General features: G+C 42.2%; 1 protein-coding gene across 2 annotated transcripts in view; it reads left to right on the top strand.

Annotated features, from left to right (window-relative positions):
* Positions 1-23,377, top strand: part of SFMBT1 (Scm like with four mbt domains 1) — a 71,655-nt gene that overhangs the window by 38,982 nt on the left and 9,296 nt on the right. For both annotated transcript variants that reach the window (XM_072934943.1, XM_030283003.4), the window contains exons 3-16: positions 3,356-3,450; positions 7,969-8,209; positions 8,590-8,678; positions 9,602-9,848; positions 10,645-10,742; positions 11,495-11,596; positions 12,449-12,599; positions 14,412-14,494; positions 16,364-16,490; positions 17,166-17,279; positions 18,679-18,721; positions 19,449-19,513; positions 20,934-21,073; positions 22,951-23,060. In XM_072934943.1, coding sequence (XP_072791044.1) covers positions 3,356-3,450; positions 7,969-8,209; positions 8,590-8,678; positions 9,602-9,848; positions 10,645-10,742; positions 11,495-11,596; positions 12,449-12,599; positions 14,412-14,494; positions 16,364-16,490; positions 17,166-17,279; positions 18,679-18,721; positions 19,449-19,513; positions 20,934-21,073; positions 22,951-23,060 — 1,705 coding nt within the window. The remainder of the gene's footprint in view (positions 1-3,355; positions 3,451-7,968; positions 8,210-8,589; positions 8,679-9,601; positions 9,849-10,644; positions 10,743-11,494; positions 11,597-12,448; positions 12,600-14,411; positions 14,495-16,363; positions 16,491-17,165; positions 17,280-18,678; positions 18,722-19,448; positions 19,514-20,933; positions 21,074-22,950; positions 23,061-23,377) is intronic.

Genomic DNA, 23,377 nt, shown 5'->3' with positions numbered 1-23,377 from the left:
AACCTGTGAGGATGGAGCTGTGCAATGGGGTCTTCAAAAAACACCAGCAGAACAGTTCAAAGGCTTGATTTAAGCAGGGCCTGCTCTGCTGCCACTGTCCTGCCAATAAAACCAGAAAAGTGATTGGATTCTGACTCTGAAAGCCTCACCGGAGAGATGGTCCTTTGCTGCACCTTTGGAGTGCTTCTGCATTCAGATGTTGGAAAAGAGAGGCTTAATTCAGGGGTTTTTCTCTGTTTATGTAGTCCTACCACATGCCACAATTAAAAAAGATAATTTACTGCTGTCACTGTGCATCCTCATACAGCATTTTTGCTTGGAGCTTTATTCTGTGAGATTCTCCTGTTCCACATTGCTCCAGAAGGAGCTGTGCTAAATAACCTGGGGTGCTGTGGCAGGTTTGTGAGAAGCAGCAAACAGGATGGTTCAAGCCATGGCTGAGCACAAACCTCAGCTGGGTCAGCCTCCAGAAGGGAGGAAAATTCCCCAGCTCTGTGCTCAGTGCTGGAGTGAGAGGCTGATCACCTCAGCAGTAAAAGCTTTGTGAAATTGAACACAAGCCGAGTTCAGCTTTTGTGAACGAATGAACAGAAAAAGTTCTGCGTGCTTTTTGCAGAAGTTTTAAAAAATCCCTCTGACTGAAGGAAACTCCCAATAAGAAAATAGTCAGAGTATTAAATTTGCCATGAGTGTTGGATAGGGATTTGTGTTTTGGTTGTTATTTTTGTTGGGATTTTTTTTTGGCGGAGGGGGTGGGTGGCGAGGGTGGTTTTGGTTTTTGAGTTTGTTTGGTTTGGTTTGTCTTATTAGGGGGTTTTATTTGTTTTTCCTGTGAAGAGCGGGTTTGTGAGGGAACCTTTGGCTGTGGGCGCTGTGCAGCGCGGAGCAGGCCGAGCCCAGCCCGGGCGGAGCTCCGCGGGGGCGGGACGGGCGCAGGGCCGCGGCGGGTTGGCTTTACCGCGGCTGCCGGCGAGGGGAGCGGCTTTCCTGGGAGCTCCTTGTAGCAATTAAGTGGCAACAGAAGTTACTAATTGACCCTTTCAGTGTGTGAAGTGACCTGTGCCTCATTTAAGGAGCTTAAGTGCCCCTGCGGCGGTTATCTGATGATAACGGGGCTGAGGGCTCGCGGCGCGGGCCGGGGCGCTCCCGGCTCCCTGCGGCATTCCCGGGGAGCCGCTGCCTCCGGAGCCTCAGCCCGCCCTGCTCCGCTCCCTCCGACACGACCGTGTCCCTCACCCCATGCAGAACAAAACAGCTTTTTGGGGTTCTTGCTGCAGGGTGCTTTTTGTTTGGAAGGGTGAGATGGTTTTCTTTGGGTGGGAGGAGAATTAGAGTTCACTCCTAGGTCTGACTGACCAGAGCTGGTGTTTGTTCCCTTTTGATTCTGGAGCTCTGAACTTCAGCGTTTTTATGGTCATATAAAACTAAAATGCTATTTAAATGAGTTGAGAAATCTTAACCTATTTTAACAACATTTTGCAATGAAATTGTTTTTCTTAAAATGGTTTGCAGCCAAAGCTTTGATCGGCTCCACCCTAATTTGCAAACAACTGTGGTCTGTGTCTTAACCTTTTATTCCCTCAAAAAATTTCTAAATAAAACTCCTTATTTATTTCTCCAGATAATTTTGTCAGTAAATTAAAAATTATCCCTTAAAAGTGATGGTGATATTCAAGCTCTGAATCTTTTGAGCTCTGGGGCTTATGAAAGGCCAAAATAACCAGCTGCTGTTGGTTGAAAACAGACAAAGTTGGGTTCTGGAGAGATAAGAGTATTTTTGAAAATAGATAATGTCATCAGCAAACAACAGCTAACTGAATATACATTTTTAAGTTTTGGGAACGGATAACTCCTAGAGTCACAATGAAAAGTCAAAGATGAGCTTAACCATCAGTCTGAAGGTAAAAAAACCTATTAAACTCAAGACTTACAGGTTTTTAGTCTATTTAATGTATCTCAGACTTTTAGACAAATATTTGCTCCTATCTGTTGAAGGACTGGGAATTGTCCCAGAGCTTTCTTAGCTTGTTAGCCTGTCCAGGGGTCTGATAAGGACACGTGGTGGTAATTAATTCAATTTTTTTATGTGTAATGTTTCCTACTGGAACGACTGCTGCTGGAAAGATCAGTGGGAAAGGCACAGGGTGTAGGAAATGCCCGTGTCCTGTAACCTTTGCTGAGCTCTCCTTGGGCTTGTGATACACAGAGATTTCTCTGTTTTCAAATATAAACAAGGTATCAGGTTTCCTGGTCCTGAGAGGGGGAAAGCTCTGTTGTTCATTCACAGAGAGCTATGGGGCAGATGGTGGAATCAAGCCTGAAAATGAAAGCTTTGCTCTTGTGTGCTGTCACTGCCTCCCCATTTTGCTGCTGAGCCTGAACCTTGTGTGTTGAGGTTAAAAACGCTGCTAACGTGGGCTGTGACCCTCACTGGCCATCCCACTGTGTTCCTGCAGGAAAAGTGTCATGTGGCTTGCTCAGTTAAATAAGGGACCTGAAATCCACCCTCTGCTGGCTTGGTGTCTTTTTAGCAAAGTGGGTACATGTTGGAGAAAATAGGAATAGGAGAGCAGCAGGGAGGGGCCAAGCCAGAACTGAAAGGGAGACCAGGGCTGGGGTACAGGTTTGACAATAATAATAGAAAATTTGACTAATCTCTAGTGTGGCTTGTTACAGGTGCTTGCTTCCCTAACAGCCTGAGTGGGCTTTGAACTGTGGTTTGAGTGGTTTTAGCACATTTATGCTTTAAATGCATCCCATAATGAGGTTTTCTTGGTCTAAAGAAGCTGTGACACCTTATGAGCTGGGCTTTTAAAGTGACCAAGTTGAGCTGACTTTATTTCAGTTAGGTCTCAAGTTGTTTTCTTTAGAACTACTCTGAATCCCTCTCTTTGCTTTTGGTGTTTTGGAACAGCTAAATGCCTAATATCTAACTTTCAAAAGAGCAGAGTTATATTTCAAAGGATTTTCTAGACTTTCTTTTCAAATCTCTTAGTGGTACAGCTCTTCCCTGGGTGGTTTTTAATTTAAAACACCAACAGTCCAGTTTGCCTGGAGTTCTGAGTCTCTCATATTTGTTAATACAAACACAGAGTCTTCTCCCTACATTTCCCTCTCACAAATTGTAAGCAAATTTGTGCTGAACCAAAATCCTCAGGATTTCACTGTTTTCCTGACCAAGTCCAGCTAATTAAGTGCTGTTCACAAGTAAGGAAAGGCCAAGTAGTGTTGTCCATTTCTTGAAATGTGTTCACTGCATGCTTGTGTACTTGGTCTTTTGGAATCAAAGTCGGTTTTACTGTGGTTTGTAGTAGCCTAAAGCTACTGAATTAGAAGTGTTTGGCTTCTCTTCCAGATGCAGGTTCCAGTGTGGAAGAAATGGAATTCAACTGGGATGAGTATCTAGAAGACACAGGAGCAACTGCAGCCCCCCATGGATCTTTTAAACATGTGAGTAAGGGAGCGTGTGTGTGCTTAGCATCTCCTGCATTGTTTCTTTGATATACTAAGTGTTTAGGGTTTCTTTGAATGAATTACTGCTCTCAAATTTGGAAGACTAACTAGATTCATGTTTTTTTAATAGAGAAATGCAGAATTTAACCTTTTTATTACTGTTTCTTGTCTTTGTTCCTGTATGTAACACAGGGTAACCCCCATCCACAAGTGCTGAAATCTAAAGAGTTAAGGTCTTTTCTGCACCAGAAGATAAGCTTGATTTTTTTTTTAAGAAGCTCAAAATATCCAGTCTCTTTCTTCTTTTGGTGATTGCTCCTGATAACTGTTATGGAGGAGTAGCTTTCGAAAGCTGGTGGCAGAATAGTTCTTGAACAGCAGAATTCAAATGTGCTGTTAGAGAAGGCTTTAATGGCAGATCTCAAGGAGGCAAGGAGAAAATAACAGCTCTGCCAAACACCTGACTGTAGTAGTTAGAAAACTGATTAGGATAATTGTTGATCACAGGCTTAATTAATAGGATGAAGTCTTGCTAAGCCCTTGTCTTTGCCCTTGGACATTTTAAATGTTTGTTGGTAAAGTCCTGGAGAGCACTGTCCCATTGGGGGAGATCTGAATGTGAAATCTGCCTTCTTGTTCTCAGTGAAGGTGAGCTGTACAGAGCTGGTGTCCAAACCTGTTGGTTCTCTTCCAACAATTAAAGCACCTTGCAGACTGGTGACTGTGTGTGACATATTGCTTGGAAGACACCCTGTGGTGCTCAGGCTTTTGGGTCCAACACCGTGACTTTCAGTATAAGGAAACTTAAATCAGCAGGAATACAGCCTGAGGTCTGTTTGTGACTGATCATGAAGCATTTTGAGTCCAAGGGTAGCCTGGAGAAATGAAGACTATTAAATAATCTGTTAAAATATGTCGGTTGTGTTAGTAGTAAAGATGCACAGAAAATACAGCCTTCACAGAGATGAAGGCTGGGATGTAGAACACTGGGATGTAATTGTAAGTTTTTTGTTCAAAGTGAAAATTCAGGTATCTAATTTCTGAAGGGAAGGGGACTGTGCTTGCTTTATTTTTCCTGGGTGTACTGAGGCTGTAGCTAAAGCCAGCTTAGAGTTGTGGTGTCCATGCAGCTCACATAGAACCAGAGCAATGGCATTTTGCAGTAATACTGGGAATGGTCTGTCTCTTCTGGTGTGGTTTAACTCACTGGATCTGTTAAAGAGGCATGCTATCATAGCTTGGACACTGTATAATTAATTGTAATGCCATCTCTACAGCAGTGGCCAACTGAATTAATGTTGTAGCTGGATTTTGTTAATTAGCAGAAGACACACTTTGACAGACTCACTGCACCTGCACCAGCTCAGCTGTGTCAAGTCTGAGGTCTGGCTGTGGCCATGGTTGATAAAAATAAAATTAGGTTTTAAAAAAACCTCCATGTTTTGTATTGTTATTAATCCCTGCCTGTGAGGAGCACAGTGCAGTGTTGCTGGTGAGGTGACATTGTGATGGAGAGTGGTTTGGTGAGGAGGTGTGGGCAAAGCCCAGCTCCTTTGTCCCACTGCCCTGGGGACTTGGGGGGCCTGGACCTCTGTAAGGAGGTCATCAGTGAGTGTGGAAATAGACACATGCACCTTCAGAATGGAACAATTGGGTATTTTCTACCAGAGCTCCTTAGAATTTGTGAGTGTTGATGTTCTCTGTAATAAGCTTGGCATAAAATTCTTTATTGCTGACACTGAATTGACAGGCAGAGGGAGGAGCATATTTATGTCATAGTCTTGCTGTTAATAGAAGTGCAGGAGTGCAAGTCACATGCTGGGGGTTTCTGTGGTCCATTGGAAGGTAATGTGTTGGAAAAGATGGAGTAGAGAGCCTCACTGCCTCCCAGTGGAGAGTGACAGCCTGTCTTTGTGCCAGCACTGAGACAAGCTAAGTGTGATTCCAGGGTACATCAGGTGAGTGCTTGTCAGTGGAGAATAGGCAGGCACTGGTGTGGCTGTGCTGCTGATTGTATTCCCTCCAGCTTTAATTCATGGTCCCGGTTTCTTGACTTTAGGAATGACATATTTTTATAATCCACCATCAGGAAAGCTAGCATGCTTTACTCTCAAAAAAGAGTGGAAAATTCTGAGCTGAAGGCTAGTATTAACACAAGAGCAAATGAACACATATGATAAAATAATTAATATCATGTATTTTTAAATGGAGCTGTATGGTTTTAGTTTGGTTCTTTTTAAATACTGGGGTAGTGAGCTCCCTCCCATTGTGAGTTGTGGGTGAGAAATACCTAACTCATGTTGTAGCAGAATACATGGTCAGGTTAAAGAAATGTAATCCATGATTACACAGCCTGTGTTAGCAAAGCACTGGATTTGCTTATAGGAGAGGTGACTTTCTATATTTGTATGCTTATATTAATTCTGAATGTTTTGCCTTGCTATGAGTAAGACGCATTGGAGAATTTAAGTTACTTCTCAAATTAAGTGTGTTCTAATGTTTAATTTCTTAGCATTTTAAAAATTAAACAATATCAAGATCAAAGTGACTGTTTGGCATAAAACATAGCAGGAAAAAGAACTTACCAAAAACCTGGAGCTGTGATGAATGCCAGTGTTGTTGTCCCCTCCAAGTCTACATACACTTCCTCTAGAACCAAATGCTCTTTTTCAATTCCCTTTTACCCTTTACAACAGGTGTGTGACCATGAAAAACAGGTTGGTGTTCAGCATCATCTGAATACATTTATTTGCTGTGTGTTCTTGCCTGCTCTTAATCCTTTTTGTCTATTCTTTATCATTATCTCCCCCTGAACTGAGCTGCATCCCTGGCTCTGGCTTGTGCCGCGGGGCAACCTGGGGACAGCTCCTGGTGGGATGGGGACACGGGGGCTGGAGTCACAGCTCCTGGCCAGCTCAGCTGCACTCTTGGGCCCGCTGCTCCAATGGGGATGCTCTGGAGGATGCCCATCCTGGCCAGGCTGACCCGGGAGGCTCCTGGAGGAGTTTGCTGGGATTGCCCAGCCCGGCCCGGCGGCGCTGCCGGGAGAGGGCGCGGGCAGCTCCCGGGAAAGGCACCGGCTGCAGGGAGCGCTCCTCCTGGTGCTCTTGCTTTTGCTGACACCTGCTCTCCCTGCCTGAGCCTCTGTTGAAAGATCAGCTATAGGAAGCAGCACAGATTCCCCAGTTCTTTAAATGTTCCATTGAGCTTGAGGCTTTTCTCTCAGGAGTCAGAACATTACATTTTTGGGAATATCTCTTCAGCAAGACAACTGTCTTTTTTAAGAGACACCCTCTGTAATACCACTTCAAAGTGCCTGCAGGTATTGGGTCCTGCTGATTAGGTTTTTAAGAGGAGATGTCTCTAAGTGAAGTGTATTACCCCAAAGGATATGAACAGTTAACACAGGCATATGCTTTTCTTTCTAGTGTAGTTCTCTTAGTTTTATTTTTAGCAAACCAGTATGTGCTGGCTGATGAGACTATAACAGCCATGGCAGTTACTGAACTGTCAGCACAGAACTGGGAATGAATACCCCAGAAAATATCTGCTCCATCTGCATCATACTGAAGGCCTTTCTTGTAGTAGGTTCAAAGAGGAAATAGAGCTTGGGACATCTTAAAAAAGAAAGAAAACATGAGTTACAGTCAACTGAGAATGGGGAATTGACATGACAGAGTTTTAGTTAGGACTGAGGTCTTAGAATTAAGCATAGATCAGAACATTCTATAGAGAGAGCAGAACAGGGTCCATCTGCTCTTTTGGGATTGTTTGAGTTAGGAGACGTTAGGAATATGAGAAACTTGAGGTGTTGCCTTCTCTTTTAAGTCTCCCTTTTCAGTGTCTCAGGCCTGTGCAGATTGTCACCTGCACACAGCACACCAACATAAAAACAGAGCACTCCCAATGTCTGGTGCTTTATTGTTGTCAAAACATGAAGAATACAGACTGATTATGTTCCATGCAATTTATGTAACAGTGCTGCATACAGAATTATTGAGGTTCTTGCATAGAGAGGTTAAAAATCCTTAATCTGCACTTTGTGCAGGTTTGTGACTTCTTAGATGAGCATGGTGGAAGAGACAGATACCTAAGGCAACCATATGAACTTTCAATGGGCTTTTTGTCCAAAGACCTTGAATGACACAATTTAACACAGCAAGTCAAAGTTGTGGTGTTGAGTTTGACCTTTAGTTTTGCTCAGGTTGCCAGCCCAGCTGAATGGGAAAGCCTTTCAGTGATGGGGGAAGGTATTGTCCAGGGCAGAAAATCAATGACACAGTCTTACTTTAAGCTTGAGAAGCTACTCTTAAATGCAAAGAAGATTTCATGAATGATGATTCTAAGTGCATTCCAGTTTGGGTCCCATAATGTGATAAAACTGTTTTTCTGAAGAGGCTGGGTGGCATTTGACTTGAGTTTTTTTTTGCTAATGAACTTGTCTAAATTGTTCCCTCTGTTATTCAGCAACCTTTCTGAGAGGTGCTCGGATGTGATGATCTTCTTCCTCTTCAGGTGGATACAAGTTTGCAGAACGGTTTTGCCCCTGGCATGAAGCTGGAAGTGGCTGTCAAGTCTGACCAGAACACCTACTGGGTTGCCACCATCATCACCACGTGCGGGCAGCTGCTGCTGCTGCGCTACGACGGCTACGGCGAGGACCGCAAGGCCGACTTCTGGTGTGACATCCTGACTGCTGACCTGCACCCCATCGGCTGGTGCCAGCAGAACAAGAAGATTCTCAAAGTGCCTGAAGGTACCAGCTCTGTGACACACAGGGGACACACCAAGAGGTGCTCTTGTCCTGTGTCAGCTGGGCAGGCAGCCTGTGTAGCTGCTGTGGTATGCAGGTGCTGTTGCTGAGGGGACAAGTTGAGGTTATCTGCTGTGCTTTCCTGAAATCCCATGACAGAGGCTTGTGATTATCTTAATCATCACCACAAAATCCACTGCTTTGACATTTTCTTGAAGTTTGGGGGGTTTTTTGGGTTTTTTTTTTGTTGTTTCTTTGTTTTAAGTTGTTACCAGTGTGTGGTAGATGCTCTTGAATTAGGCAACACAAGACTGTGGTAACATCTTGTGTCTGAATAATCTGGCAGGAAAATTCATAGTCTTTCTCTTTCACTGTTTGCTTAGGTATCAAGGACAAGATACCTGACCAGGAAGAGTTCCTTCAGAGGGTGCTCAAGGGGGCCTGCAGTGCCCCTGCTAACCTGCTGGAAGGGGTAAGTGCTGCAAGGGGCTGCATACTGGGGTTTGGCTTTGCCCTTCATCATTAAAGGGACCTTATTTGAATTGTCAGTTCAATTCCCTTTTTAAGTTCAGGGGGCATTGTAATATGCTGTTGACCCTAGAGTTCCACTCTCTAGTGTTTTCTATTTACAGTATTTAATTTTTATAGTGTTGTCCTGAAACATATCTGTTGCTGCAGGCTTGGGTTGTTCATTAATCCTGGCAAAAGAAAGACCTTTTTCAACTCCCTAAGGTTTCAGTCTTCTTCCTATTCTCTTCCTCCTCCATACAGCTCTAACAAAATATGCTTTATTTATCTGGCTTTCATGTTGTCTCATTTCTCAATTGACTCCTTTCACTTTGAATTGTTTTGGTTTGGAATTTTTTTACTAATGGTCACATTATTGTTTCACTTAATTGCATCTTTTGCTAGTGAAGAACCAAATTTTTTATCCCCTGCTCTGCACTTAAAACAATATCTGCACTTTATATCAGTGTCTGGCTGTAAAGTACAGAACATAATGGTTTTTGGAAAATGCCTGTGACACCTTCATTACAGCTTACAGTTCTGTCTGTATGTTTCTGTCTAGTCATCTTTGTATGCTGGATGACTCAGTTTTAGAAAGAGGTTATTCATGTTTCCTTCAAACCTGGAATATATAAATGATGATGTCTCTGAAAATGATAATGAGGACTTCAGTGAAATGTGTGACTGTATCTACAGGCAGTGCAGAAGCTCTGACACCAGCACCAGCAATTCTGAACATTGTCACTTCTGACTTGTGTTAGGAAGGGACATGGATTTCTGTGCTCCTGTGTTCATACTTTGTTTATGCAGACAGAGTGTGTGTAAGGAGGTGGAAGTATGACATTTGTTTTGTTCTATTGTACAGAATAATTTGTATTCTTTTTGTAGCTTCACAGAGGGAAAAATCCATTGGATCTCATCGCACCCGGCTCCCGACTGGAACTGCAAAACATCCGGGATTCCCTGGAAGCCTGGATCGTCAACGTGGTGGAAAATGTTGGTGGGAGGCTCAAGTTGCGATATGAGGGCCTGGAGGATTTGGACAAATTTGACCAGTGGCTCTTCTATTTGGACCCTTTCCTTCACCAAGTGGGTTGGGCAGCTCAGCATGGATACAGCCTGCAACCACCTTTAGGTACTTGGAAACACAGCTCTTGTACGTGGTGATCAGAGGGTAGAGGCTGCTGCTTTAGTGCTCTGAATTGTCCTTCTGGGTGCATGTGGTGGTCACATAATCCATGTGATCTGACAAGTCCTGTACCTAATAGAATACAGGTGAAAGCACAAATAGTCCTACAAGACTTTTTACCCACTTGTTCTAAATGCTTTTGCCTGTCAAAACTTTCCTCCTGCGTGTGCAAAGAAAAGAAGTGAGGAAGGGATGGCTTGTGAGCTTGAGAGTGATGTAACATGTTTCCTGATGAAGGGAAACCTTGGGATAAAGAATTTGGCAGTTTGGAGTGGCACAAATCAAACTTTATGATTTCATGATTTGGTTATTTTTGGTATGTTTGTTTTCCTGGGGTGGAAAAGGTCTTATGGTTTTGGAGTACTGCTAAGCAGGAGCTTTTGCAGTTGAGACCCTCAAGCCTACTGGACAGATTTAGATACCATTTATAAATATGAAAATCTTCCTTAAAAGAAAGGACAAGTGAGTGGAAGCACAGGCAGAGGTTTGGACAGGTGGACACATCTTTCAGACGTGTCCATGTTAGGGTAGGTAATCAGAGGAGGGGGACAAAAAGTGGCAGAAACACAAAAGGATGGCTTGTGAGCTTGCTAGTGATGTAACATGTTTCCTGATGAGGGGAAACCTTGGGATAAAGAATTTGGCAGTTTGGAGGGGCACAAATCAAACTTCATTGCTATGTGTTCTGAGAGAAAAGAAGAAAAAAATGACTACTCTCTCTTTCCCCCTCTTTTTCCTCAAGCCATTAGGTCCTTGAGGAGTGAAGCAGATTGGCAAGAGATCCTGAAGAAGGTGAAAGAGGAGGAGGAGGAATCCTCTGTTCCTACAGATCTTTTTAAGGTAGTTTAATGCTGTGGGTGATACCACAGAAATGCTATATTCCTGAGCAATGATTCAGGAAAGTCAGTCACTCAAAATTCTTTCCTTGTTTTGTTTTGTTGGTTTTTAAAATGTATTCCCTTTCTCTCCCTGGTTTAGAAATGTAATTATAAGGAAAAATAATCATACTGGTATCAATTCTTGGTAAGTTAGACAATGCACCTATCACAGTTATGTGAGTCATTAGTTGTCATGGTTCACATGTTTTAGTCCTTCAGGTTCTTAGTCCATTTTTCTCAGCTTTGTTTGGACCCATAAGTAGAAGTAGAGGTGCTGTTGCCCTTGGATTTGTTGGGTCATGTACAGAGATATGGATAATTCTGTTCTGCAGGTTTCTGTTAGACTGCAAATGGAGGCATGTTCTCATTCAGTGTAATTAATGAGGAGTGCTAAAGGTTACAGGGAAAAACCTCAAACATTTCTATTGACTTACAAGACCACTCAGTATTACCAAATCTTGCTTCTGTGTGGAGAATGGCAGAGGAGGAAGGCACAGGGACTCAATTTCCTACATCTCATCAAAAACTGTCAGTCTCAGGGGGCATTGTTGGCCTTTTCATTTAGAGAAGTTGCTGGTACTGTGACATGTTGATTTCTTGGGATGAACTGATAAAAACTCCATAAAAACTCATCCTCTTCAGTTGATTTATATGAGGTACATCTCTTTTTTGATGGAGGAGGGCAGGTAATTAGAGCAACACATCATTTTCCAGGATAAACCTGTGATTGGAGTGCACTCGTTCTCTGAAGGCATGAAGCTGGAAGCTGTGGACCCAATGGCTCCCTTTCTTATCTCTCCTGCTACAGTTCTCAAGGTACCAGCGTTCTTAAACCAGTCCTGCTGAGATTCAGTTCTACTGCTACTTCTGTTCTTAAGTGCTCAGGGAATTCTCATTAACTGGTTATCTTAAAATCTTGTGTTAGTTTCCAAGTGAAGTGTTTTGTCTCCCTCAGGGGACAGGCTGCCTGATCAAACAGCTGCTGGTGGTGAAGCCATTGGATTTCAATGGAGGGGAAACGTTCCATAAAGATACAAGCTCAAAAGACCAAATGATGACAATTGTTAAAGCCAGATTTTTAAAATTGGGTATATACCCTCACAATCTGAATATCCACCTGGAGATAGTTTTTTTGGGTTTTGATTTTGTTAAGGTTATGCCATTACTGTGTACACATGACATTTAGATGGCCTGATTTCCAAATGAGGGGTTTGAAAGTTGAAATGAAAACTCTCCAACATGATCAGGGGTTACTTTTTTTGCTATTTGCTTGTCCTGCTTCTATTTTCTTCAGGAGAGTAGTGGTATTATTTGTGACAGTCCATCCTGGGATGCAGTTCAGCCTTGTTGAAATAAGCAGTTTGTTATAGAATGACCATAGGTGGTAATTTCTGTGCATTTTTCATGAGAAAATTCCCTAAAGCACTAGGTCACCTTACCTTTTAAGTGCTCAGACATTAAGTTTTATTATTTATATTTACTAAGTTTCTGGATAATGCAGATGAGTCCGCTGGTTTATGAATCCCAAAGATTCTTTTAATTTTATTTTTTCGTAACCCTCCCAGTATATCAAGGTAAAGAGTTTCCACCAGTCAATGCTACTGTTTAATAAAGTTACTAGAACATGCATCTTACAAGAGCTCGTGGTTCTCTTTTGGCTGACTGCAGGTGTACAATGACAAATATTTCCTGATAGAAATGGATGACTTGAGAGCCGAGCGCGCGAGCAGCCAGCGCTACGTTTGTCACCTCAACAGCGCCGGCATCTTCCCGGTGCAGTGGAGCCTGAAGAACGGGCTGCACCTCAGCCCACCCCCAGGTATGGCTGTGCAGCTCCTCCTGCTCTCCCCTGCTCAGCACTGCATCTGGCCAAAGCAATGGCACAAAGCAGCGCAGGAAAGATCCAGCCCTGCAGATCAGGAGGTTTGAGTTAGGGGAGCTGAGGTTTCCCAGGCATGAGCGTGGGTTTGGGAGGATGAGGGAGGCTCAGGTTGTCATGCGTAACAACCTGAACGCTGGAATGGATGGAGTGAGTGTTCCAGGCCTGAAAGAAATGTTGATTTCAGACTAATTAACATGATATGAGAAGCCTGCAGTCTTTGCATTGGATTTTTGCTTCTGGTCAGAATGGAACATTGTTATCCAATATTTTATAATATTTTTAGGCTATCTTATCACTCAGAAGTTAATTAACTATTTTTTTTACCAATAGCCTATCAGGCACTGTTGGAGATTGTTGAAACATTGCTTCAGGACATAAGGGAATAGGGTAGTGTTCCTGCACTGTTGAAATATTTATTCATTTTCTCAAACTAGAAATGTTCATGGTACTGTAAAACCTCGTCCTCTGCTCTCTTACTTGCCACCTCACAATTCAGAATGTTTTGTTGTAGCTACTCTTTACATCAGAGGAGCAGAGACTGTTTGTCTCCTGGCTTTCCGTGGATAAGGTGTGAAAAGTGGCTCTGCCTGACCAGCATTTCCTAGAATTTTGCATGTGAAAAGTGAAATCTCACTCTATAGGCATGTAACTGAAGCTGACAAAGATTTTAAGTTTCTATTCTCGTTCCCCTGGACATGGTGAACATTCTGAACTGTGTGAGGTCTCGAGAGCCCTACTGGCACTGGTAAAACTGAGAAAATTAATAATTAAATCTTTCTGTGGTTCAGCCCTTTCTGAGGAAAAGAGTCACAGAATAAGTTAGATTGGACTGGTGAGGTCACTCCTCAAACCCTGGCTTCAGTTTTGGGCCTCTCACAACAAGACAGACATTGAGGAACTGGAGCATGTCCAGGGAAGGGAATAGAGCTGGGAAAGGGTCTGGAGCCCACGTCCTGTGAGGAGCAGAGGGTGCCTGGAGAAAAGGAGGCTCGGGGGAAACTTTGGCTCTCTACAATTTTAGATTGTCATGTTAATAATATATTCTTACACTGGATTTAAAATTTGATGTCTTAAACTGTTGTCACAGGTGTCCCTTTAAGGGGAGTGGAATAACTGCAGCACTTGTGTCCTTGCTAATTTACTGCCAGCCTCAAACTGACATGGCAGCACACTTTTGGGCCCCATTCTGTTCAGTTATTTGCTTTTTTTAGATCACAGGGAAGCCAAGTATTTCCCCCAAGAAGAATATAATTTTTCTTGGAAGGATTCTCTGTCTCCTGATGGAGTCCTTGTTAAGACACTTCCCTTCAGACATGTACAGATCTACAGCTGTTATCAGACTTGATGAGGCTCTTGGCACATCTTACTGCTCCCTTTAATGACTTAGTATTTAACATGTCTTTGAGAGAACAGCATGTTGATATTGTGCACGTTTTGAGTGCTCTGTTTTAAAAAAATAGTTTCAGAGCTGACACAACAGCAGTTGCAGAAATTTTTCCTGAATTTCATCTGTACTCTGAAACTGTTTAAGATGGGTGAAACTGCTTTCCCAAGTTTCAGTTGCTGCCCTTGTCTGCTTGGCAGATTGATGATTGAGGTTGGAATGGTCTGACCTCACATGGCTCCCTGAAGCCCTAAGTCAGCTCACAAACCTGAGTGACCCAAGCAGATCTCAGTCTCTGTGTGTCAGGTGGGTTTGAAATGAGTCTCAGCTGTTAAGCTCTAACCCTTGGCTCTTTGCTGTCCTAGGTTACCCTGGGCAGGACTTTGACTGGGCTGACTACCTCAAACAGTGTGGTGCCGAGGCAGCTCCCCAGAGCTGCTTCCCTTTGGTAAGGCTCTCCTGCAGGAAAATCTCTGCTGCCTCAGTGACACCCCTGATTCCAGGGAGAAAAACCTTTTTTGTTTCTTACTTTAATTGCCTTTCCAAGTAGAATAGAATACTTGAGCTGGAAAGGACCTGCGATGACCAATTATCCCATCCAATGCCTGACCCTCTTCCGGGCTAAGCAAAAATTCAAACATTGTTCAGGGTGTTGTCCAAACACTGGCAGGGGTGGAGCTTTGAGCCCCTCTCTGGGAAAGAGGTGCTGCCTGGTGTCCAGTCTGAACCTGCCCTGACACGGCTCAGAACCATTCCCACACATCCTGTCCCTGGAGATCAGCACTCCCCTCTCCACGTCCCCTCCTCGGGGAGCTGCAGGGTGCAGTGAGCTCACTCCTCATCCTCCTTTCCTCCAAACTGGACAAACCCAGAGTCCTGAGCTGTTCTCACAGGGCATTCCTTCCAGCCCTTTCACCAGCTTTGTTGCCCTCCTCTGGACACATTTGAGCACCTTAACACCTTACCTGTGATAATTCAGGAAGCAGAAGAGATAAGAGAGTATAAATGAGAGTGCACTGAAGTAGCTGCATGCCAGCTTCCTAGATAGGGAAGCAGTGGACCAAATGTTTCAGTTGTGATAAAGCAGACTGAAAATAAATGTTTGTGTTGTGAAATTGAGATGTGTAAGAGTCCGTGGAAGAGACATAGAACAGCATCAATCATTGGCACTCCTGTAACTGTGGAAACAGGGCCTTTTAATAGACCTTATTTTCATTTACTAAGGGTACTCTTTCAATCTTCCATCCTTTCAGATTGAAAAATTATTTCAATTGTATTAATCAATACAAAGTCATCTTAGATTATTACCAAATAATCATTTTACATTAACCAGTGCCTGAAGGACGTGCAAGATTTTGGGCTTTTGTTGGTTCAGTGACAGAATTGCTGTCCCCCAAAGCACAATACCTTGTCAAAGCAGGAAAGAATATTATTAACACCTGCCTTCCAGTTCCATTTACCATACTTGGGCTATTGCAGTGCTTAGGGGAAGAAATTAGAATGAATAATTACCAGCTTTTGAAGAGAGTGTTGCTGGCTATGAATTCTTGTTGCCCTTGTTCTCTCTTGTAAACAGTGGCATCTTAAAACAGGTCACTGAATTTATTATCCCTTTTCTGAGAAGAGTTGATCACTGTAGGCTAGTTCCAGAATTCATAATGTATTGATCCTGTAATTACATTGCAGAGTGGCTCTGGGAAGAAGAGTCCTCTGGCTGGCTGGTACTTCTTATCTTTAATTCAAGAGCTCCAGAGACAGATAAATACCTATTCTTATGTTTTAGGGATTTTTTTTATATATAAATGCAAACCATACTGGTGAATCAAGTACGACCCTACTTATCCAAAAAATGTAAAATGAAAAGAAAGCTTCCTATTCTGCCTGCCAGAACTCAGATGAGGCAGGAATGTTATTTGCATACGTAAAGTGGATTTTCAAGTTAACATGATAGAACAGAGAACCTGGTCAGACTATTTGTCAGACTTATCACTCAGGTGGCAAGCAGCAGAGAATTTCTGATTGCTGAGAATACACTCAATCCTTTCAGTGAGCCTGAGCATCCTTATTTTTTGAGGACAAATACATTCTTTGCTAGGTCTGTCTGTAGAGCCTTCTTTAACTTAAATTCGTTGTAGTTCCTGATATATCTTATTTGTTTACAGTGTGCTAATTATCTGAAATCTCCTCTGCCAGTGTTGAGTATCTTTCTGTGTTATGCCGGCACTGAGGGTTTTGTGTTGCTCCTGTTCATGGATATTCATATCCTATCCTGGATACACAGCTGGTGTCTTACTGAAGTGTTCTGGCTTTTTCCTAGTTAACTTCTGACCACGGATTCAAAGAGAACATGAAACTGGAGGCTGTGAACCCAGTTGATCCTGAAGAAGTTTGCATTGCTACGGTCACCAAGTTAAGAGATTCATATCTCTGGCTTCAGCTGGAGGGTAAGTTGATTTGGGGGGAGAGAGCAGTGCTTGCCCATCACTACACTTGCTTGTAGAGCCATCCCCCAGACCTGAGAAGCAAACTCACTGTGTGCAGAATATGGCAGCTGGCACTGTTTCCTCAATGAAATCATAGTCAAAACCCACTTGCATTGTCTGTTTCCAGTTTGCCTTGGCTGGAACTGCTTATTTAAGCCAAAGATGGCATTTGTGCATTGCAGTGTCAGTGCTGGGCTCATGCACCGTGCAAAGTGCTGAGCGGGGCCTTGTGGAAAGCAGGGGCCTTGTGACAGTTTCACAGATGAGTGACTTGCATTCTGAACAAGCCTTGGCCAGACCTGGGAAGGAAAGTTTCTTCATTAAGATAGAGTAAGCCTGTGTCAGCTGTTCTCCATTATAATCCCATTTCTTGATTGGAAGTACATCAGCATGCACTTACTATGCACCGTGCATCTCTGCTAAACTGCGGAAGGAAAATTCCCATCTCCAGCCTTTAGGAGGAAGTAAATGAGGTCAGGAAAGAATCTGGTCAGTAAAAGGGGATGAATAAATGATTGTTATTGTGTTCCAGATACACCATAAATCAAAGCAGCTTCCCTAACAAACGTGCAGCAAATGTTAACCGAATTAGGGGGTTATGACTTGTTTCAACTTTTCCTTTTCTAAACTGAACAGGCTCCAAGAAACCCGTCCCTGAGTGTATAGTGAGTGTGGAATCCATGAATATATTTCCAGTGGGTTGGTGTGAGACGAATGGATATCAGCTCAGGCCTCCTCGCAAAGCAATAGGTACCAGTTCTCTTCTGTTTGCAGTGTTGGGTTAGAGCTGGTGAGACCTGCCAGAGCAAATTACTGCAGAATTATTGCTGGCATTGCTGAGTTTGGAGACATTCATCGTGCACAGAGAATCTGTGTGTTGCACAACTGTGCCCCTGGCTGTTGGGGCCAGTTGGAAGCCGTACAACTTCAAACCCCTCAGTGTTGGCTTGAGGCCCCTGCACGCTGGAGGGACAATCCACTGACCATAACAAAGAAATCCTGCCTGTGTGTGAGCATCCCCCATGCTCTGCATTTACTTGTCTGAGCTGTTCTTGCCACGTGTCTGACCCTGATACTGATTTTAAATGTGCACTTGTGCAAAGTAAAGTTAATGCCACAACAAAACAGGGTGGATTGTGTGCATATTTGGAGTCAAAATAAAGGGGATTGATATTCTCAATGGCCCAGGTGGTGATGATCCTTAATGACAAAGTGCTGAAGAGTAAACCCTGCCTTTTTAACTACACTAGTAGGTAGAACAAGGCAGTGTTTTCTCTCAACTGGTTAGTGAGACATGTTTGTTAAAGTTTAATGGGGGTTGGAGAAACTGAAGAATTTCTTCAATGTTCATTAAGTAAGATAAGAAAATTTTTAGATTGAAATGAGCTGTCATTTTCTGCAAGTCAAAGCAAGAGAAATTAATCTGCTTGCACTGCCAAGGAGAGATGAGGAAGAAGGGGGGATCCTAATTAGGTAAAAGATTATTTGAAAAAAAAAAAAAATCCAAAAGTTTGCTGGGGCCAAAGCCTGGAATTGCTGAAGAGGCATAATGTTGCATTACCTTGTTTTATTTTACTGCCTGGTTGTGAAAGCCAGAATTAGCAAGTGGACCCATCTCCTAAATGACTGACTTGGTTAGAATAGTGTTTTCCTGCATTGCAATTGGCTTAAGTCATTGGTGTTCCTAACCAGCTGATTTCATCCCACTTCAAAATTAAAGTACTGAAGTTACCGTGCCAGTAAAGTGGCACATTGGGCTGAAGAACATATTACCTTTGGGTGCTGCAAAAGAAAGCATGTCATTCCTTTTTTGGCTGGGAGTACAGGTGGTTATGGGGCTCTGATGCAAATAAAGAGGCACAGAAGGTTAGATTTCACAGAAAACTGGGCATATGCATGCTTGATTTAAAGAATTTTTAATGGAAGTTGGAATAAACCTTCTGGTTCTCTTCAAATTACTTGGGCCAGTGTACCTCTCATGCATCTGGGTCAGTTGTCTGACACTGCAGTGATGGGAACATAGATCCCTTGTGCTGTATAACTTTAAGAAATGAATCCATTGTATATATATATATAAACAATATATGTTTGTTCTAGATGCTTCATTTATTTGTCTGTCATATTTTGCTCTTTTTTTTTTTTCTTTCAGTAAACAAGCAGAAAAAAATTGCAGTAGTCCAACCAGAGAAACAGTAAGTAACAGGTTATTTGCTCTTTTTTTTTTGTTGAGTTTTTTCTCTTTATTTTTCAATTGGAAAATATGCTGTGTTAGGGAAGATGTAGATTTTCAAAAGTGCTGTACTGAGGGTTGAGAGATTCCACAGTCCATTTGTGTTAGTGCTGATAGATTCTGCTGATGTTCAAAAAGAACTCTCAGCCTGCTCAGAAATGCTCTATGGAATGCTCACAGTTGGCTTTATTGACTCTTACAGCTTTACAAACACCAGAGCTGTCAGTAGCCCTGCCAGTGTTTGCATTGCTCCTAAAATACTGAGCAGACTGTTCCCCCATGTTTTGCAGTTGGGATCCTTAACAGAGTACTGGAGTCATTTTGGCTGTATTTCGTTTAAAACCCAGCTTTTTCAGAATGCATAAGGTGAGGCTACACTGCCTTGTGCTGGGAATGTGATGTTAAAAGGAGCCAGGGGACATAAACTCCTGTGGTAGCTTTGGGAGGTGTCTGTCACCGTGGTGGCCCATGGACTTCAAGCAATGAAGGATTGCTGCTGGCTGTAGCAGGACAGAAGTCCTTTCCAAATGGAATTTGGTAGTTTCTGCATGTTATTGTGAAACAGGGGAGATATAAAAAGCAGGTTAATAAGGCTGGAGCTGAGGAAAATATGTGTTATGGTGTTTTAGTAACAGAGAGGTGACTGTCATAACTATCTGTCTGTTTTCCCAACCTCCTTTCAATTTCAGAATTTTATCTTCAAGGACAGTTCATGATGGACTAAAGAACCAGGAACTGAACTCTTCTGATTCAGGTATTGATCACAGAGGTCAGACTAACAAAGGCAATATCCTGTAAGAGTTCACCTGCTCAGTCCTGTTAGGGGAGGGAAGAGGACGAAAGGGTTTGGAGATTTTCATCCCTTGATGATTTGTTGAACTTCAAAAATTAATGAAACAAACAAAAACTTGCAGTTACTTGTGTTCTGCATTTCATATGTGCATTAAGCCTGGAAATCAGATTCTTAACACCAAAACATTGCCCCTCCAGCAGAGGATGTGTGAAGCTGAATGTGTACTGTGACCGTGCAGGTCACCTTCTATTGTCACCTGTATCACACACATACAGCAGGTGTGCTGTATCTGTGCTCAGAATTGTTGGATTCTGGCTTTGGGAAGCAGATCTCTCTGGTTTTTTTGTTAACTTCATCATGGTGATAAAACCAATTCAAACAGCAAACTGCTTTGTGTGCCAGATGGCAAAATCTAATAATTTTCTCAACTGTTGCAAGAAGGAATGTGATGAATAAGTACATCTGCTGGTGGAAGTCATACAGATCCATCCATTTGGCAACTCAGTGCCTCCTCCTCTGCTGTTTTCTGTACAGTGAAGTGCACATCTGAAGCTTCACTGAAAGCAAGACAAAAATTATGTGTCCTTGTTTATAATTTTAATTGGCTTTTAATAGAGTCATAATGTAAATTTTACTTCATTTATTTATCTACCAGTTTTCAACTGCTGAATGTAAGGTCTTTTAAGTGGTAGTGTTGCTCACTCAAGAAAAACTACAATGCTGCTGGGTACAACAATATTGGTTTTGTACATAAATGTATTGCAATATATATTAATACTTGAATTTTGAGCAATGCTGAACCATTAAATAGATTCAGAGAGCTTGATGTCACTTCATCAAAGGTCAGTCTATCAGTTGCTACATCTTTTGTTTGTTAATCAAAGGAAATGAATCTAAAAATGCAAAAGAATGTGATGCTGCAGTTTGGTATAAACAGTGGAGAATAACTGCTAGTTTCTCTGGTGGCAGAAGTTTGGGGGAGAGAAAATTTACTAGAAAATATATCTGTAATTGCTGTGTAGGAACTGCTTCTGCTACCATAGAGCTGGGATTATCTTTGTTGTTTTTACTGGTATGATACCATGAGGCAGCAGACTAGCCAGGAGGAAATGTTTCTTTTCTGATACATGACCATCTTTATTTACTGCAGCTTGACAATTTGCAAGCACGGGTGTGAAGTATGAAAAATGTTTTGACAACGTGGAATAACTAATGCTGCCATTGCAAATGTGACATAGAAAATACCTCAAATCCCTGTCACTCAAGCCTTTTTCCCCTCCTTTTTTCCCAGCAGATAAACTGTTACGTACTGCGAGATTCTTTCCTGGGGCATTTGCAGCGTGTGATTTAAATGTTTGTTTTCTCATTTCTCACTTCTCAGTGGTAATTAATGGCAAGTACTGCTGCCCAAAGATCTACTTCAACCACCGGTGCTTCTCGGGGCCTTACCTGAACAAAGGCAGGATTGCAGAGCTCCCCCAGTCCGTGGGACCTGGGAATTGTGTTCTGGTGCTGAAGGAGGTGAGCTGGATGGACACACTGCAAAAAGCAGTGTCCATCTTAAACACCAGAGTATCTCTCTAGTTATAGATGGTAATTCAGAAATTTAAGCTGATGATAAGTAAAAGTGTGTCTTTTTGCACATAATAAAGTATAAATCATGAATGGTTTTATGAATGGCTGATAAGAGTAAAAGCCTCTCATTTAACTAAATAACACTCAGCCTTCTACTGCTAAATTTTATTTTCTGTTAAAACAGTATAACCTGTAATTACCACAATCAAAGGAGTTAATATCTTTTTATAGCTGTAATAAATGTTTCCATTTTAATTAACAGAATTTAGCTGGAGATAATCCCAAAATTCCTTTATGGTTTGCACTGTTGATGGTAAAACAGACAAAATACAGATTTTCTTAGTCAAAATGGCAAACTACATTCAGTAATTGGGGAATGAAAATAGTTATGTCTGCTTTTTAAGCTAGATACAATTTGCATAGATCAGGTGAAATTATAGTTTGGCTTCTTAATGTAATTGGGGGAGGAGGAGGCTGTTCTTTAATGCCAGAGAGCTTCTTCTTCAGAAGGTGTGTTTCACAGCAAATTTACAGATACTTTAATGTAATAATTATTTTTCTTAAATTTCAAAAAGGATCATGAGGTTGTTACTATCTGACCTGAGAGGCTGGAAATTTCCCAAGACATAACTAACTGGATATGCACACTTTTGAGCTGTCATGAAATGATCACTTTATATTAAAGAATTGGCTCAACATACCTGGCATTTTTACCTTCCCTCCAAGTATCTTTACTAGGAGAGACCTTAAGAAAGACTTTCTCACAAATATGCTGTAAAGCAAGAGTCTGGTTGTCAAGAATCAAGCAGACTATTGAAGAAAGTGCATTTTGGCATGCAGAAAAGTACCCTATCCCTCCTGCCTGTTTGAGTACTTTATTGTAAGAACTGCAAAAGAGCAAATGTGAAATTCTGTGGCAGCTTCATTTAATCTTGAAGGTTTATTCTGCTTCATTGCCTGAAAGCAGAAAGTGTGCACAAATCCTGTTGATGTGCAGGTGCTGAGTAGTGCTGAAAGTTCAGCCAGTATGCTCAGTTGTATTCATTTCAGTTGTGAGTGAGTCTTACTCACCGTAGGAATCCTAGAGAGAGTTTGGTGCTTGCATTATATTTCATGCTTTCCTTTGATTTCTGGACTGCTGCATTAGGAGCAATAAAACTGAAAATTTGTAATGTCAGGGTTGTTATGCAGGCAGTTGGGAATGATTTGGAATAAGCACATAGTGAGAATAAAAATACAATTACAGTGCACACTTCGTACTATCCCCCACTAGCTTCAGGTTATTCACAACTTCCAAGTTACTTTACAGTACTCAAAAAATTATCATTTTATTAAAATACAGACCTTATCTTGGTTCTTGGAAACAAAACAGATGAGAGTTTAGGATTCTGCACTATGGTTTTGTTGTTAGCAGTAGGTTAGCAGGCAGCAAAATCCTGCAGCGCTTTTTGGCACATCTTCACATGATGTACAATCTTTAAGATAATCGCTCAGATTTAGCCAAGGTTATGCAAGTTTGGGAGTTCTTAGCCCCAGGCATTAGTTTAGTGATGTGTAATTCAAGGGCAATGACTTGGAAATTGCTGGATACACTCGTGACTCTGCAGACAAATTCTGAGGGCTGGGAAGGCCCAAAGTGTCGGCTGCTCTCAGTGTTCATTTTGGCACTGTCAGGAGGTGTCTGTAATCCTGCTGTGAATGAGTGCTTTGATGCTAGATAGGAGTGAATAGGAGTAATTTCCTATTCTGCCCTGGCACTTTAAAACAGATTTATTGTACAAATAACTAACACATGTTTTCTGCTCTTCCCTCCCGCACTGTAGGTTCTCACTTTATTGATCAACGCCGCCTACAAACCCAGCCGTGTCCTGCGAGAGCTGCAGCTGGATGAAGAGGCTGCCTGGCATGGCCATGGAGAGACCCTAAAAGCCAAGTAAATTCTTCTCCTGTTCCCTGGCTCATCAGTCCCAGTAGCTGTTCTCTGCAGGCTGTGCTTTAGCTTACGTTTCAGGGGAGGAAAAATCACTTAGAACATATCAAGATGCCAACAGCCATTAAGTGTTGAATTCTTTATAAATTTCTTTATGAGTTCTGGTGGAGTGCATGTGATTTTAACGCTCCATAATTAGGCAGTATACTCTGCTACAGGCATGTGAGCAGCTAGAGACTGGTGTGGCACTGGTACAACATTGTACTGACAGACCTGTGGGTCTGAGGTTTAAGATTATTTAATTCATCTGAAGATAATTT

Source organism: Taeniopygia guttata, chromosome 12 (assembly GCF_048771995.1).
Source record: "Taeniopygia guttata chromosome 12, bTaeGut7.mat, whole genome shotgun sequence".
Classification (NCBI taxonomy): Eukaryota; Metazoa; Chordata; class Aves; order Passeriformes; family Estrildidae; genus Taeniopygia; species Taeniopygia guttata.
This window is presented reverse-complemented; position numbering and strand designations above follow the sequence as displayed.